Source organism: Chelonia mydas, chromosome 1 (genome assembly GCF_015237465.2).
Source record: "Chelonia mydas isolate rCheMyd1 chromosome 1, rCheMyd1.pri.v2, whole genome shotgun sequence".
NCBI classification, from domain to species: Eukaryota; Metazoa; Chordata; order Testudines; family Cheloniidae; genus Chelonia; species Chelonia mydas.
In genome coordinates, this window is record NC_057849.1 from 198,161,238 (window position 1) to 198,178,253 (window position 17,016).

At 53.1% G+C, this 17,016-nt stretch overlaps 1 protein-coding gene across 9 annotated transcripts in view; it reads right to left on the minus strand.

Moving 5' to 3' along the window:
- LOC102937877 (limbic system associated membrane protein) overlaps positions 1-17,016 on the minus strand; it is a 1,332,442-nt gene that overhangs the window by 163,511 nt on the left and 1,151,915 nt on the right. For all 9 annotated transcript variants that reach the window (XR_005226814.2, XM_037909177.1, XM_043538686.1 and 6 more), the window contains one exon: positions 4,113-4,238. Coding sequence is in view for 8 of the 9 variants with exons in the window: in XM_037909177.1 (XP_037765105.1) it covers positions 4,113-4,238 (126 nt within the window). In the remaining variant the exon portion in view is untranslated. The remainder of the gene's footprint in view (positions 1-4,112; positions 4,239-17,016) is intronic.

A 17,016-nucleotide genomic window follows, 5' to 3' on the forward strand; every position in this document is an offset into this window, starting at 1 on the left:
TCCACCCCCTTTTATAGCTTTAGCACAAGGCAGAAGGGGTGGGTGTGTGACATGGTCACATGTCACTGTAAGACCTCATTCTTCATTACCCATGTCAGTACACAGGAAGGCTTGCAGGTAAATAAACCCATTCACAACCAATTGTCCTAGTCAATGGGAGCCATCAAGATCCTAAGCCACCATTAATGGCCCATACTTGGCATAATTACAATAGGATCTCAGAGTTATACTTCATATTCCTATTTTCTAATACAAGAATGATACATTCATACAGATAGGATTATAAGCTTTGTAATGACACCTTACAAGAGACCTTTTCCATAAAGCATATTCCAGTTACCTTATATTCACACTCATAAGCATATTTCCATAAATCATTATGGAGTGCAACGTCACAACGGTTTTTTCATAGGTCCAATTATACAAGGCTCAGAGGAACAGAAACATATGTATCCTAAACCATTTTGGAAACCACTTAAAGTTATCTAAGGTAGCTTTTTGATGTTTAATATTATGGTGATTTTAGGACCAAATGCATTATACTCTTGGAAATGGGAGATTCCCAGATCCTTTCTGGTGGGACAAGACACATGTTTCTAAGTGGGATAGGTCCAGAATAGATTTAGGATTGTCAATTAATTACATTAATGATAAATTATGTTTGCATTGAAGCCTAGGTTCCTCAATACAAAAACAGGCCCTATTTTGCTAGGTGCTGTACAAAACATACAAATTAAAGATGAACCCCTGCCCTGAAGAAATTATAATGTAACTATAAGACATGAGACAACAGATGGATATTAATAGGAGATCACACACAAAGCCCCATACACCCAATGAGACAATACTGGTCATTGTGACAGACAGTGATCTCAGCAGACCAATCATTGCTAAGGTTGTTTGTAGGCATTATGGCAGAGGAAAGGTTTAAAGGAGGGATCTGAAGGAAGGCAATGGAGGTGGCTTTGCAGATGGTTTACAGGTAGCTCCTTCCATGCAGAGGGGCCAGCGTAGGAGAAAGCATGAAGCTGCACGCTGTAAAATTTAACAAATGGGCCATGAATACTGGCACCTTTGGGAGAATGGATCAACATCTGGAGAGCACATAAGAGAACCAGTAGGAGGGGGATAGATCATGAATGATCTCAAAGGTGACAAAACACAGTGTGTTTAAAGTGGTTGAGAAGTGGGAGCCAGTAGAGGGACACCAAGAGAGAGGTGAGGTGACAAGCAATGAGCCAGGAAAACAGTCTTTGCAGTTGTGCTCTGAATGGACAGAGGTGGGGCAAGATGTGATTGGTCTAGGCTGCAGAGGAAGAAGTTGCACTAGTTGAGACAGGTGATGAGGGCCTGGATGAGAGTCCAGGCAACATGGACTGCCCCTCCTGCATCTCAGAATGATGCAATTCCACATTTGTTTAAAAAAAAAAAAGGCGGGGGGCGGGGGGGGCAGGGGACCTTTTCCTGACTAGCCTTGGTGTTGTTTTAATGGCCACTCTTTGAAAGCCCCAAAATTGGCTTGGCATATTAGAAGTAATCCCGATGTGGATCAATCAGAGGGCAAAGTACGGGTGAGGCAGATAAAGGGGCATGCCATGTGCAATTTATTGTATGGCTCTGCAATCGATCACATGCATATAGCAACCATCCATCTACAGCAGGGGTGGGCAAACTTTTTGGCCTGAGGGGCACATCGGTGTTGCGAAACTGTATGGAGGGCCGGGTACGGAAGGCTGTGCCTTCTCAAATATCCTGGCCCCCGCCCCCTCTCACTTCCCGCCCCCCGACTGTCCCTCCTCAGAACCCCTGACCCATCCAACCCCCCTGCTCCCTGTCCCCTTACTGCCCCGACCCTTATCCACACCCCCACAGGCCCCTTGGGACTCCCACGCCTATACAAAGCCCCCTGTTCCCCGACTGCCCTGCCAGAACCTCCACCCCATCCAACCACCCCCTGCTCCCTGTCCCCTGACTGCCCCTGGGACCCCCTGATCCCTATCCACATCCCCGTCCCTAACTGTCCCCCGGGATCACACCCCCATCCATCATCCAACCGTCCCCTGCTCCCTGTCCCCTGACTGCCCCGACCCCTACCCACAACCCTGCCCCCAGACAGCCCCCCCGGGACTCCCCTGCCTATCCAACTGCCCCCTGCTCCCTGTCTGCCCCATGGGACCCTCTGCACCTTATCCAACTCCCCCGCCACCCCCTTACCATGCTGCTCAGAGAGGCAGGAGCTCGCAGCCGCAGCACCTGCGCTGCCCAGCAGGAGCGGCAGCCCAGAGCACTGGCGGCATGGTGCACTGAGGCTGTGGGGGAGGGGCCAGAGACTAGCCTCCCTGGCTGGGAGCTCAGGGGCTGGGCAGGACGGGCCCACGGGCCGTAGTTTGATCTCCAGTCTCTAGTTATCAAAAATGCCTATTACTGTAGGATCTGAACACTGACATAGGTGGTATCTGTCAAATCTGGAACTCTTGTATTAAATCTTCATGGAAACTAATATCCATGTATTAACTGAAACAATGTTAAAAAACGCTTGGCGCATGACAAGGAAATATCTCCCACTTGAATATGAAGAGAAAGAATTAGAGGTGAAGACTGAAATTCTGATACAGCAAGGAGATCAATAAGAAATGCATCTTATAGCAAAACTGCCCCTGGGGAGTAAGCGAATTGTAAATACACAACTTAATTAAAGAAAAAAATAGGTCATTTTCCTACACCTCAGTGGCACATGCACACTCAACATTGACAATAACAGAAGAGAAGAACCAGGCACTTGATGACACAACAAAGAAATCACTCTCTCTCCCGGTCTCTGTTCCCACCTCCGTCTCTTCCTGGCAGTGTTTTTACTCTCTCTCCTTCCATTTCTGCTAGAGATAGGCCAAAACCACAAAATAAAGGTCTGGATTTCACAGGTCCCAAAGCTGTTCAGAGTGGGAGTATTTTGATTTGGCCCATGGGGGCAAGATAGGAAACGTGGAGTAGAATCTGAACTCCCCCCAAATTTGGAGTGGGGAGAAGGGGTGTGCTGGATGCAGCATTCGGATTGAGTCCCATCTCTAATTCCATCAAGTTCTCTCTCTCCATCTCTCTTTCTCCTCCTTCCCTGACTCTCTCCCTCTCTGGTTGCTGACTAGGATGATGATTAGTTTCACAGTCTCTTGCACTTGAAGAAAGTTTCTGCTCTGGCAGCCTGGAGCCTTCCTCAGTAAACAAACAATACCTTGTTGTAAATCCCATATTCAAGGCCTGAGCCTGCTCCCATGGGAGTTTTCCCCATTGACTTGAATAGAACCAGGAGCTAGCTATAAATGAGAGCAGAGGAGGAGAACATCTCCCCTCAAAGAAAAGCATTGGGAGGGACGAAGAAGAGGCACATGTGTACTGTTCTCTTCCCTCTGATAAATCTTGAAGGGATGAATACTCAGGAGACTCCCTGCTTCCCTAGCTGTCTTCCCCATGGGGGTCAGTGGGGCTAATGGCAGGAATGTTTGCTCTCCAAGGCTGCCAATTGCTGCAATAGCAAAGGAGCAATTAATAATGGAGCAGAGCAGGCTGATTTCTTCCTTGCTCTGTGCCTTACTGGGTCCTCCTTTTCCACCATCTTATCCTTTAGGGGGTGCACAGCTGCTGTCTACAAAGCTGAAAGTAGCATATGACGACTCATGTCACCACATGCCTCCTCTTTGATGCAAAAGGATTGGAAGCCAATTTGGTGGTTTTCAAAGGGTCCTACTGGACTTCTTATTAGATGGGTAAGATCTCCCCCTCCCTCTCTGCAATTAGTGGATGTGGTCCCTTTGCCCCTGCAGTGCGCCTTGTTGGTACCAGAAATTACAGCAGCTACATGAAGAGAACAGCTAAGATGCAGACAGAGGGTCAAGCATATACAGCTCCTAATGGACACTATTTAAAAGGTTCCCTGAGACAAACTATTATGTCCTGTACAGCCTAACGAACAAAATACCCCCCCCATGCATTTAAAGTGTTCCTTGGCATTGCTCATCACATGGACTTATCACTCTTTGTAGCTGCCAGACTCACTATTGAAACCTCCTCTGGTCACCAGCACAGTGTATGCATAAGAGCTATGCAGTGTGACTTACCTGTCGGGGTGAGGTGTCTCCAGGTGATGACAGGCTCGGGGCGTCCATTTGCCATGCACACCAGGGTCACATTGCTGCCCTCATTCACAGTGACATCCGAGGAGATATTGGAGATCTTTGGTGGAACTGTGAAGACAAAAGAATGATGGAGCAGGTTACCCAGAGTTCTGAGGCCCCATGAGCCTGACACACCCAGAGTCAGCCATTGAACCTGCTCACAGATAGAACTAATTACTACTATGACTACGACTACTATTTGTTAAGCTCCACCACTGCCGAAAACATAGAGGAAGTTCTAGTCTTGGCCTCAAGAAGTTTGCAGTCTAAATAGAGATGCAAAACAATTCAGGCACAGAATCCTCTAGATGATCCAGAGGATGTTTCTACCTGACAGCAGAGGCCCGACCTGAGTGACCACCTTGAGGTACTGACAAAAAAATCATCAGTTGCTTACTGGAGGTGAGGCCTCCACTGATACTGAAGCAGAATTGTGCTCAGTCAGTTTACGGATATTTATTTGGGAGTTACTGTAAGGCAGGAAATTGCTCAGGAAGAAGAGTCTCTGGCTCATGGGCCTTTTAATGTTTGCTTGCTACGTGCATGCCAGCATTTCTCACTTACAGAAGGTGTGTGATCACTTGGGAGCTTCCTGGAGTTGGTGTGTTTAAAGAAAGGATTTGAAGGAAGGAAGGGTTGGCCACTTGGAGTACCAGAGAGAGGTCCAGGGGTAAGCAATGACATGGAAGGATATAGGGAACAGTTGTGTAGGGAGGCTTGGGCTGAGAGAAAGGAGCAAGGGAGAGAAAGGGGGAAGTGGAATGGAGATATAGGCAAGGCCAGAGGGAAGTCAGCTGGGCTGGATGCTCTTAAGAAGCAGTTTGCATTGACTAAGGCTACTGCCTTACACAATTCCTTGAATGCCAAGGGGATAAATTCAGTGGTGATGTAAATAGTGTTGTTGGGGAGTTAAACAGCAGATGCAAGCCATAAAGCAGCATAGCTTGCGTGGATGTGGCATTCAGCAAGTGTGCCAAATGAGCACAACTTTTACACACTGGGAGGATGGAAGGGGGATATAGAATTGGAAGAGTAACCAGCAAAAAACCAAGGGAGTAAGGGAGGATGGCTGGGGAGAGGAATGTTTAATAATACACCCTCCTGTTAGCTGCTTTCTGACTACTCAGTTATAAGAATGATCCCCCGGGGATATCACTGCTCCAAATATCTGCCTATGGCAATCACATTGTGTTGCAGTGCAGTGCAAGCGTCTAGCATTCTGATCACAGGCTATTATCATGCTGGTGTTGCTTTATGTTTGGTAAGGGTTGGGTACTCACAGAACTTGCAAGCAACTTGCGTGACTGAACTGGGGAAGCACTAAAGTGTAAGTAGGTGCCACAACTGTCACAGTACTTCAATCTCATTTCCACATTCAAAACAGCCCAGCTGGGTCCTTCTACAGTTCTGATTGCCCATCTAACTGGCTTCTGCAGAGCCAGGCCTAGAGGCACTGTGCAAACTTCCTAACTCACACTGGGCACAGGCCAAGACTATGTATTAGCTATTATTACATCTCCTGAGCACAGACAAAGGTATCCTGCTGAACACGGCACTGTTTTGTTGGCAATGTAAACAATTGCTCACCATAGGTTGAGCTTGCAGCTTGCCATACTTGTTTCATTTGTGATCTAAGTGGCCAGATTTTAACCCAATACAACTAACTAGCTCCTCCAGTTCTTAACTATCTAAAGCAAACTCTGTTGTGGAGTGTTGCAGCTGGTGATAATATTTCTGTAGCATGTTTCATCCAGAAATATCCCAATAGGCTTCACAATGAATATGCACCCAATCTGGAGTGAAGGGCAGCAGCCAGAACACAGGGCAATGCACCACACTGTGGGGATAAGGAGAAAGGAAATGTTGGTTAAGGACACTGGAATAAGCCCTTGTCTCACAAAAAGTACCATGGGATCTTTAATATCCAGAAGAGTGGACAAGACTTTCTTTTGAGGATCCTTAAAATCCTCCACAGAGGTAACATTTGGTCTATTGTGGGAATTCTAAGGGTTGAGCTGACTTCACTAGGATTTGAACTTGTGACTCCAAGTACCTGAAGGTTAGGCCACTACATCTTCCCCTGAGGCAGTACAGATTGTTCAAGTTTCCTTTCTCACATTAATGTCTCACATCCATGCTTCAAGCTCAGGGAATGCAGGGGAGCTCAGTAAAAAGACTGTTCTTCTCCCCACCCCTCTCATTCTCAGCTTTAGAATGTGTACGGGGAATGAAACAAGATCCTTTTCTGCTTTGTTTAGCACAGAGTAAACAGACCGATGCTCCATTCCCCCGGCCAAGTTGGTTGACGGCCCTTTGGAGGCAGAGATGCCCACACAAATTGACTGGGAGGAAGAAAGGCTGCCCACCTGTTCCACCACATTCTTAGGAATATCCTTAACATCCATGATTGTCCAAAATTACCACTGTCTTTGCTCTCTAGCCCCCAACTTCATGGCCAGTGTTTCAGAGTCAAGGTGAAAAGTGAAGAGAGAGCCCTTCTGCACAGGGCTGCTATGTGTCCAACTCCCCGTAGAGCTTGGCTGAGTGACTGAATTCCATCTGCCATTTTGTTGCCCAGTGTTGATAAATGCAAAGTAATGCACATTGGAAAACATAATCCCAACTGTACATACTGTGACAGGGTCAGGCCAGATGGCTACAGGACAGAGATTTTTTTATTTGCATAACACACTTACAAAGTAAAAACAGCAGCATATGCAATGTGTAACACAGCAACCAATCACAATTGTTTTCTCATTAGCTTCAGGGGAAGGAAATGTTCAAGCTTGCCTGGGCCCAGAGCGGGGGGCTTCATCGACTCTCGTGGTCTTCCACCCCTTCAAGTTACCTGGCGCCACGCCCGAGTGTCACCAACAACTCCCTCCTCTGAAAGCACCCAACAAGAGGGGCAGGATGTGGGGTGGACAATCCGAGGGGGGGGCACGTGCACCCACGTGTGAAAGGACCCCTCTAAGGTGGTGGTGTCCGCAGCAGCAATGGCTGGGGCTGGGGTCCCTTACTCTCTCGCCCAATCAAAGGGTCAGACAAAAGGATGCGGATGGGGACACCGAGCAGAGAACCTCGGACAGCACCCACTGCTCCTCAAAAGCATCAAGGGAGTCGGTGGACGCCGCCCAGAGGAACTCCGCCCGGATACGTGAACGGACGGAGGATCGAAAAATGGCCCCACAGTCACAGGAAACTCCATCGGCCAACCTCCTCTCTCTGGTTTTATAGATGGCCGTTTTAGCCAGGGCCAGGAGGAGGTTAACTAGGAGATCCCGTGACTTTGTGAGGCCACGGATGGGGAGTGCATAAATAAAAAGGTGAGGGGAAAAATGCAACAAAAATGTAATAGGAGATTTGTGAGGAGCTGGAACAGGGGCTGCAGCCTGGCACACTCCAAATATACGTGCGCCAGGGTTTCCCTCACACCGCAAAAGGGACAAGTATCTGGGACGGGGGTGAACCGCGCCAAGTACGTGCCCGTGCTCACAGCTCCATGAAGGAGCTGCCAACTGATGTCCCCGACGGGCCTCGGAACCAAGGTGGAATATAGGCTGGCCCACCGGGGCTGCTCACCCTCCAAAGGTGGCACAAGGTCTCGCCACTTTGTGTCGGGGCGGGACACTAGGGTGAGGGTGTGAAGGGTGTGGAACACGAGCGTGTATAGATGTTTCCTTGGCGCGGTTTGGAAGCGTAGCGGCTGCAGTTCATGCAGCTGGCTCGCTGTAAAGGGGTGAGGGGGTCGACTGGGTCTGCGGGGCAGGGGTCCAATTAAAAGGTCCGGCGGGCCTCGGGTAGATGGTGGGTGGGGCGTGCCCTCGAGCAGGACCCGGTCGAGGTAAACTCGAGCAGCGGGCGGCAAAGCAGCCTTCACCTCCTGAAGTACGCGCCGGGAGGTGCGAGGTCTGGAGAGCCCCATGCGCCGGGCAAGCGTCAGGGGATCCAGCCAGTCTCCCCGGTTGTACTCCAGGAGATCTCCGACTCTCGTGACTTCTTCCAGGATCAAGTTCTGGTGCACCGAGCGGGACTCCGTCACCTGCACACGGAGCTGGGGGTTGTGTAGCAGGGGCTCCGCGAGGAGATCTAGCCCCTCGGTGGCCGCCACGGACCTGGTCGTTAAAAACAGTTTCCAAGTCTGGAGAAGGTCCTGGTAGAAGACCGGCAGCCCCAAGAGGTCTCGCGGAAGACCTCCCGGACAGAGACAAAAGAACTGCCGGTCATATCGGAGCCCTCGGATGCGGCGCAGGATAGCGTGCGCCAGTATGCTCCACGTCAAACTACCTGCACTATAAAGGAGCCTCTGCAGGGCCTGGAGGCAGAAGACACGGACCTGAGTGTGTAGACGCTTCAGGCCCTGTCCTCCTTCCTTCAGGGGTAGATGAAGAACCCCTACAGGGGCCCAGTGCGTTGCTGACCAAAAGAACCCCAGAATCAATGTCCGGAGGTTGGTCAAGAAACCAGGGGCCGGGACCAGGGTGTTGAGCCGGTACCAGAGCATGGACAGGACTAGTTGATTAAGCACCAGTGCTCTCCCTTGGAGGGAGAGACATCGGAGTAGTCCCGTCCATTTCCGGAGCCGCTCTATCACCCCACCCTCTAAATTGTCCCAGTTTTCCGGCAGAGAGGGATGCGCGGCAGAAAAGTAAATGCCGAGGTAGAGCAGCGGACCCACGCTCCACCGGATGGTCTGAAGCACGGGTGGGAGGGAGCTCACCTGCCGCCAGTCTCCTACCGCCAAGCCAGAGCTCTTGACCCAGTTGACCCAGGCGGAGGAGGCTGCCGAATAGATGGCCTGGCAAGCCTCCACCCGCGCCAAGTCGCCGGGGTCCTGGATCACAAGGAGCACATCATCAGCGTACGCCGACAAGACCAGCTGCAGCTCCGGTTCCCGCAGCACCAACCCTGTCAACCTCCTGCGGAGGAGGCAGAGGAAGGGCTCGATCGCCAGAGTGTACAGCTGGCCCGAGAGGGGGCACCCCTGCCGTACTCCTCGCCCGAAGCTGACCGGTTCGGTCAGGGTCCAGTTGAGCTTAACCAGACACTCTGCGGAAGTGTACAGCACCCGGAGAAAACCCACAAACTGGGGTCAGAAGCCAAACACCTGCAGAGTGCTCAGGAAGTACCCGTGGTCCACCCTATTGAATGCCTTCTCCTCATCTAGGGACAGGAGGGCGAACGACAGACCGTCTCTACGCCCGAGTTCTAAAAGGTCCCGAACCATAAATAGGTTATCAAAGATACTGCGGTCCGGGACGATGTAGGTCTGGTCTGGGTGGATCACGTCCGCCAGCACAGATCCTAGCCGCAGCGAGATTGCTTTCGCTACGATTTTGTAGTCCGTGCTGAGGAGCGAGACGGGACGCCAATTTCGTAAATCGCAGAGGTCCCCCTTCTTCGGCAATAAGGCGAGCACAGCTCGCCTGCACGAAAGAGGGAGGACCCCGCTCTGCAGAGACTCGGCCCAGACGGTGACTAGGTCTGGGCCGAGGACGTCCCAAAACACGCGGTAGAACTCCACGGTCAGCCCGTCCATGCCTGGAGACTTATTAGTGGGCATACGACAGAGGGCTTCCGAGAACTCGGCCAGAGTGAGAGGCAATTCTAGCCGGTCTCGGTCGCTCGCGCTGACCGTAGGGAGCTCCTCCCAAAGCACTCTGCAAGCGCTAGGGTCGGTCGAATCTGGGGAGAAAAGACTTGCATAGAAGGCTCGGGCCCTCCCGCACATCTCCACTGGTTCCGTGAGGGGGGTGCCGTCTTCTGCAAGGAGGCAGGTGACGTGTTTCTTAGCCCCCCCTCGTTTTCTCCAGGGCATAGAAGAAGTGGGAGCCACGATCCATCTCCCGAAGGAGGCGGATGCGGGATCGAACAAAGGCACCCCGGGCCCGATGGTCCTCGAGAGTCAGGTGCTCCTCCTGCTTCTCCCGGCATGCTCCGCAGAGGAGCGGGTCTTTGGGGCTGGCGGCCAAACACCTCTCCAGCTCTAAGACCTCCCGTTCCAACTGCTCTATCGCCGCATTTCTCCGTCGGCTGGTGCCCCGGGTGTAGTCGTGGCAGAAAAGCCGGGCGCGCACCTTTCCCAGGTCCCACCATAGCCGCGCCGAGGGAAAGGCACGCCGCTGCCCTTGCCAGGTCAGCCAGAATTCCTGGAAGGACATCACGAAGCCTTCATCCTCCAACAGGCTGTTGTTAAAATGCCAATAGGCTGGCCCCGGCCTCTCCGCACAGAGGGAGGTGGTCACGGTGGTTAGGTGATGGTCAGAAAATGGGGCCAGCCGAATGCTGGAGGAGTGGGCTCGTGAGAGATGGAAGCGTGATAAATAAATGCAGTCCAACCGACTGATGACACTTCCACGTTCACCTTTGTCCAGGTGGAAGCCCATCCGGGTGGTGGTCACATCAGATGTCCACTAGGGAGTGATATTCAACTATCTCCCGGAGGGTGTCCGTGGCGGCCGGGCTCTGCTCGGTCCCTGAATGGTCTCGCTCCTCGAGGGTGGTATTCAAATCCCCTCCCAGGACCAGGCACTCATGAGAATCTAAGGTGCCGAGGAAGACGGACGCCCGCTGATAAAATTGCAGCAGCTCCGGGCCCAATGTCGGGGCACAGATGTTAACAAGGTTAACCACGAGCCCCTCTATAAGGACCTGGAGATGCAGCAGGCGACCTGGCACGGCCTCGGCGACCCCTAGCACCTCGGGCCGTCGGGGGAGAACAGGGTTGCCACTCCAGCCTGCCGAATCATGGAATGGCTAAAGTAGACCCTGTCCCCCCACTCCAGCCGCCAACTGTCTTCGGCAGTCAGATCCGTATGGGTCTCCTGCAGGAAAATCACAGAAGGAAGGAGAGCACCTGGGACCTGTGGAGAGCCATCCTACAACCCCAGGTGTTCAACATTGCGATGGTGAGAGGTGTCATGGGAGGGGCGGGGGGATCCTCAGTGGCAGGGATGCTCGCATCCCCCAGCGGGCCGTGCAACAGTCCTTGACCCATCCCGTAGGTGAGTAATTGTTCACGGAAGATGCGGACCCGCCAGTAGGCCACGGCATCCTGCTTCCCCATCCCTTTACCTTCCCCCATGAGGGCCCTTGTGGCCCGGAGGATTTGAAAAAAATCCCCCAGTGCTGGAGAGTAAGCTGTACCTTGTTGCAGGAGCCACAGACATCCTCTAAAAACTTCCGCAGCTCTCCTCGCAGCTCATGGGGGGGTGAGGTTAAGGTTTCCAGGTTGTTCCCCGGCGGGGCCCTTGGTGCAGCCCCATGGTCCACTAAAACGGACAAGCAGGGTGCGGCTCCCCAATGGGGTGCCTGATGGGCTGGAGCTTCTAGGCCCGCCTCAAGCTCTGGGGCGATAGGGGGCGGTGGAGGGAAGATAGCAGCTCCTAATGGGTCAGGGCAGGAGAACACAAAGGCCGCGCCCTGGGGGTCATCAGTTGGGAAAGGGAAGAAGACAGCCCCGGTGGCGGCAATAACATTGCAGGAGGTAAACTGGACAGGGGCAGGGGCAGAGGCGAGGTTCTGGGTTTCGGGAGGAAAGCAGCTGGATGGTGGCGCCTCCCGATCAGATTCGAGGGTTAAGGGGATGGGGATGGAACTCTCAGGGATACCAGGCGCGGGCTCTATGGTGGATTTAGTGGCCACAGCATCAGGAGGTGGATTATCTTCTGTTGGGCCCCCGCCCCGGAAGGAAATCGACTGCTCCGCACCAACGGGGGGTGCCCCTGGCGACTCGTGTCCCGGTCGCGTGGCGCTGGCTGTCACCTGAGCAGCCTCGGTGGTCGTCAGCAGGGTGCCATCAGCAGACGGATCGATGGAGGAGTCCAGGGGCTCCTCGGAGGTGGGAGCAGAAGCAGCAGTTAGGGGGAGGGAGCACGGGGAAAAGAGGGGTGGAGTTAGGTTGCCCAAATCAAGGTTTGCTGGCAAAAGGTTGTCCTCCCCCTGGGCGACCGGGGTCAGATCTAGGGCCTCGATCTCCTGAACATGGAGGAGAGGACACTTTCCGTCGCCCCGGGGTTCTCTCCACTGGCACCCGCCACAACGGTTGCCTCGGGGTTCACGGGGGCTTCGGGTAGTGTCAGGACAGAAGGGGCTTCCTCGAGGGTCTCGGAGGGGAGGGTCTCCCGTGGAGGGGAGACACTATCTTCTGGTGCTACCACGTCTTTCCCGGCTGACACTGGTGGATGGGACGCACTCGTGGGCAAAGTGGAAGGTTTGGCATTGGTGCCCCCTTCCTGGTCTTCCGGGGGGCCTCCGCCCCGGGTAGATGAGGTGGAGCTCGAGCCTTCCACTTGCCTCGCTTCCCCTGGACTAGGGCCCAGCCCTCCACGGCATCATCTGGGGGCTGGTTAGCAGGGGTTGTGTCAGGGGGTAAAGGCGATGGCTCAGGGACTTGCGGGGGGGACGGTGGGGTGGCATGAGGGAGGGAGGATTCTCCCTGGGGCAGGCTCTCTCCCATGCCTGGTGGTATCTCCGCCACACCCTCCTCCATAGACCCTGCCAGATTGTCAGCAGCGAGGACGGGGCTCTCCTGCTCGCCTGGGCATTGTAGGGGAGGTGCCCCTTGGGCCTGAGCGGGAGAAGTAGTGGTCCGAAGAGGAGGGGGGGCGGGTTCAGGTATCGGGCGGCCAGAGGCATCGGCAATGATGGGGCCGATGTCCTGCCGGGTCTCGGGGACCCCAGATGCCTATCCTTGCTGGGCTAAGGGGCAGTCCCTCTGGGCATGCCCTGATGCCTGGCAGAGGTAGCACCGGGCTTCCCCCGTGGAGAAATACACCCAGTAACGGGCCCCCTGGTGGGGGACTAGGAAGGACCCCTCGAGCGCCTCTCCATCACGCGCCGCTGATGGCAGTAGAAGCTGCACTTGCTGGCGGAAGGAAAAGATATGACAGAGGGTGGGGTCCTTGCAGCCCAACGGGAGAGGGCTGATGACAGAAACAGGTTTCCCCAGGGTGGAAAGGGTGGGTAACAGGGCAGAATTGGGGAGAAAAGGAGGGACAGAGGTCAGGACCAGGTGGATGCCCAGGTCCTCTAGCGGCTCTAGGGGGACAAACACCCACCCCCCCCACCGCCAGGCCCCTTTCCACCGCCTCCTGGGCGGCAGCCTCCGATGCTAAGAAGAAGACGACTTTCCCATACATCTTGGAGGCCGCCACAATGGCCATGGGTCCTACCACCTTCACCAACGCCTGCACGTATGTCTCCACGTGGGGCTAGGCGGGCACCAGGAGGCATGGGACACCGTGCTTCCTTGTCGTGGTAGGGAAGGGGCCCCGGCCGCTGTTGATGGTGGCGGAGGCAGTGGGCGGGAGAGATGATGAGGCGGCAGGAGGGGGGGCTGCCGCTGCCCGGGCATACGTCCTGGGGGGTGAGGGAGGGACACCCGCAGAGCTGGTGAAGGGGGCAGCAGGGAGGGACGCCGTGGTCAGTGGCGGGGCCGCAGCAGTGGGGGTGGCCCCTGCCACGGAGGGCCTGGTGGTTTTAGCGGGGCCCTTCCCCTTCTTCTTGCCCTGGCCTTTCCCACCAGCTGGGGGGGCTTCCCTAGAGTCTGGGGAGGCGATGGGCATGGCAGCGGCGGAGGTCACCCCGGTGTCCTCCATTGCCGATGCCCCAGCGGGGGCGGTGGCAGGTGGTTAACAGGAGTTGGGGTCAGGTAAAAAGGGACAGGCTGTGGGATGGGCAGTTCCGGGGCGGGGGGGGCACATGAACCACTGTACACTTGTCCAGAGAGTCCTGTTTGGTTGGCTGGTGCTTCTGGCCCACATGGTGGAATCAGGGCGAGCAGCTAAGTCCAGAGGCAGATGTTAAACAGCCAGCAATGACAGTGGAGGAGGCAGTTGTGAAGATGGTAGTGTGTGGGTTGGGAGGACACAGACGGATCGGGGGGCAGCTCCGTGCCACACCCCCTGTGTCCCTACAAACACAGTCACGACACAGTCAAGGCCTCCCCCCACACAAGAGCACAGTTCGAAAGTTACTCAGTCTTGGGCCCCCTCCACGGCGATTTGTAAGTTCCCCGGGCGGTGTTCCTCTGGTAGACGGCTGTTTCTCTGTCTGTTCCGGGTTTTCTTTTTTGCATTCCTGAAATGCCAGAGCAAGTGATAAGATTCCTCTCAACCGGAGATGGGTCCGCAGACAAACAGCAAGCAGCTGGGTCTGGGGGCTGGGTCCTTCCACCCCTCCCTCTGGGGAAGAGGGCTGGCAGGCCCCCCCACTCGGCAGCGGCAGCAGCATCCGAGGGCAGGGGCTAACAGCTGGCTGGCAGCTGGCCTGCACCCTAGCAATAGTGGAGAAAGAAAAAAAAACCAAAAGGAAAAGAAAGGGGGGAGAGCGTCTGGCCTGGTCGGGGGGGAACCGAAAGCAGGGGCAAAAAGCAAGAAAAACCCAGGCCAGACAGCAGAAGCAGGAGAGCAGGCTAAGTAGGTCCCTTTTCCCTGGGTAAGGTAACAGGGAAGATTTTTTTTTTTTTTTTAGATAAAACAGTAAAACATGTTTATTAACTACAAAGAGAGAGATGCAAGTGCTGTGACAGGGTCAGGCCAGATGGCTATAGGAGAGTAATAGAAGGCAGATATATCAGCCCCAGGCTAAGTAGGTCCCTTTTCCCTGGGTAAGGTAACAGGGAAGATCCAGAACAATCAGGAACCTTCTGGAGACAATTAAGACTGACAGGCTGATTAGAACACCTGCAGCCAATCAAGAAGCTGCTAGAATCAATAAAAGCAGGCTAATCAGGGCACCTGGGTTTTAAAAAGGAGCTCACTTCAGTTTGTGGTGTGCGTGTGAGGAGCTGAGAGTGAGAATGCGGACTGTTGGAGGACTGAGGTGTACAAGCATTATCAGACACCAGGAGGAAGGTCCTATGGGGAGGATAAAGAAGGTGTTGGGAGGAGGTCATGGGGAAGTAGCCCAGGGAGTTGTAGCTGTCGCACAGCTGTTCCAGGAGGCACTCTAAACAGCTGCATACCACAGGGCCCTAGGCTGGAACCCAGAATAGAGGGCGGGCCTGGGTTCCCCCCAAACCTCCCAACTCCTGGTCAGACACAGGAGGAGTCAACCTGGACTGTGGGTTCAGAAAAATGGCCAAGCTGAGGGCTGCCGTGAAGCTCCAAGGCAAGCCAATCTGCCAATAAGCACAAGACCCACCAAGGCAGAGGAGGTACTTTGTCACAATACAAAATGATACAGTCTAAATTAGCTGTTACCACTGCAGAAGGATCTTGGAGTTGTGAATAGCTCTCTGAAAACATCCAATCAATGTGCAACAGAAGTCAAGAAAGCCAACAAAATTTTAGGAAAGGAATAGATAATAAGACAGACAATATCATAATGCCTCTATATAAATCCATGATTCTCCCACACCTTGAATACTGTGTGCAGTTCTGGTCTCCCAATCTCAAAAAAAGATACATTGTAATTGGAAAAGGTTCAGAAAAGGGCAACAAAAAAATATTAGAGGTATGGACCAGCTTCCATATGAGGAGAGATTAAAAAGACAGACTTTTCAGCTTGGAAAATGGGGGGTGGATATGATCCAGGTCTATAAAATCTTGACTGATGTGGAGAAAGTGAATAAAGAAATGTTATTGACTCCTTCACATAACACAAGAACTAGGAGTCACCAAATGAAATTAATAGGCAGCTGGTTTAAAACAAACAAAAGGAAGTACTTCTTTACACAATGCACAGCCAAACTGTGGAACTTATTGCCAGAGGCAGCTGTGGAGACCAAAACTATAACAGGTTCAAAAAAGAACTAGACAAATTCATGGAGGATTAGTCCATCAATGGCTATCAGCCAGGATGGGCAGCGACACAACATCGTGGTCCGAGTGTCCCTAGCCTCTGTTTGCCAGAAGCTGGGAGTGGACGATAGGATGGATCACTCAATGATTGCCTGTTCTGTTCATTCTCTGTGACGCACCTGGCATTGGCCACTGTCAGCAGACAAGATATTGGGCAAGATCGACCATTGATCTGACCCAGTCTGGCCATTCTTATGTTTTTAGTTTACCAACATGTCTCCCTTATAGCACCTTCCTCAAGTGCCCCGAGTTCAGTGTATTTGGTCCTGGAGTGGGGAAGGGGCCAAATGCAATTCTTTGCAGTGACCACTCTGGCTGGCTCAAGATAGATATTGGACTTCAGAGGGATCTGGGCACAGCCACCCTCTCCTGAAAAGATTGCTTGACATGATGTGAGGCCTTTCAGAACATGAAGAGTAAAGAGGAAAAATGGGTGGACAGAATTCTGGGGGCTAGAAGAAAGTCTCAGACAGCCCGCCAGAGAGGTAATAAGAGAATCTTTAGCAGGAATGGGAATTAAAAATCACATATATGCCGTATGTTTTTTGTGCCCGTCCCACCCCATCAGGAAAGAGCCACACATAAGACAAGTGAAAATGTGCTCTGGACTGACCCAAGATGGGAACAACGGATGAGGTGGCAGGACAGCGCTGATGCATTGGCAAAGCTGTGCAAGGGAAGCGAGAGTGGAATCGCAGGGGGTATTAAAAGCCAATACTGACATTCAACAATAGAGCTGCAATGAGGAAATATGCTTTGTGCTGCCTCGTTTTTGCCAGAGCTGTCAATTGTCTCAGTTTCCCGAGCACCAAATAAACCCAGGAAATAAAATAGGTCTGATTCACCAGGCAACCTCAATGCCTGGGAGGGAGAAAAGGTGACCAGATGGTCACATCTGGCCTGCCACTTCTCATATGAGAAAAAAGGGGCATCCGATGCTCAAAGCCAGCTGGGAATTTAATGGCTAGTTCCTTCCAGATGCCATCTCAGCCTAGGGGAAGGGCTGGGGGAAAACAAATTTCACAGCAAGTATGGAGTTTAAA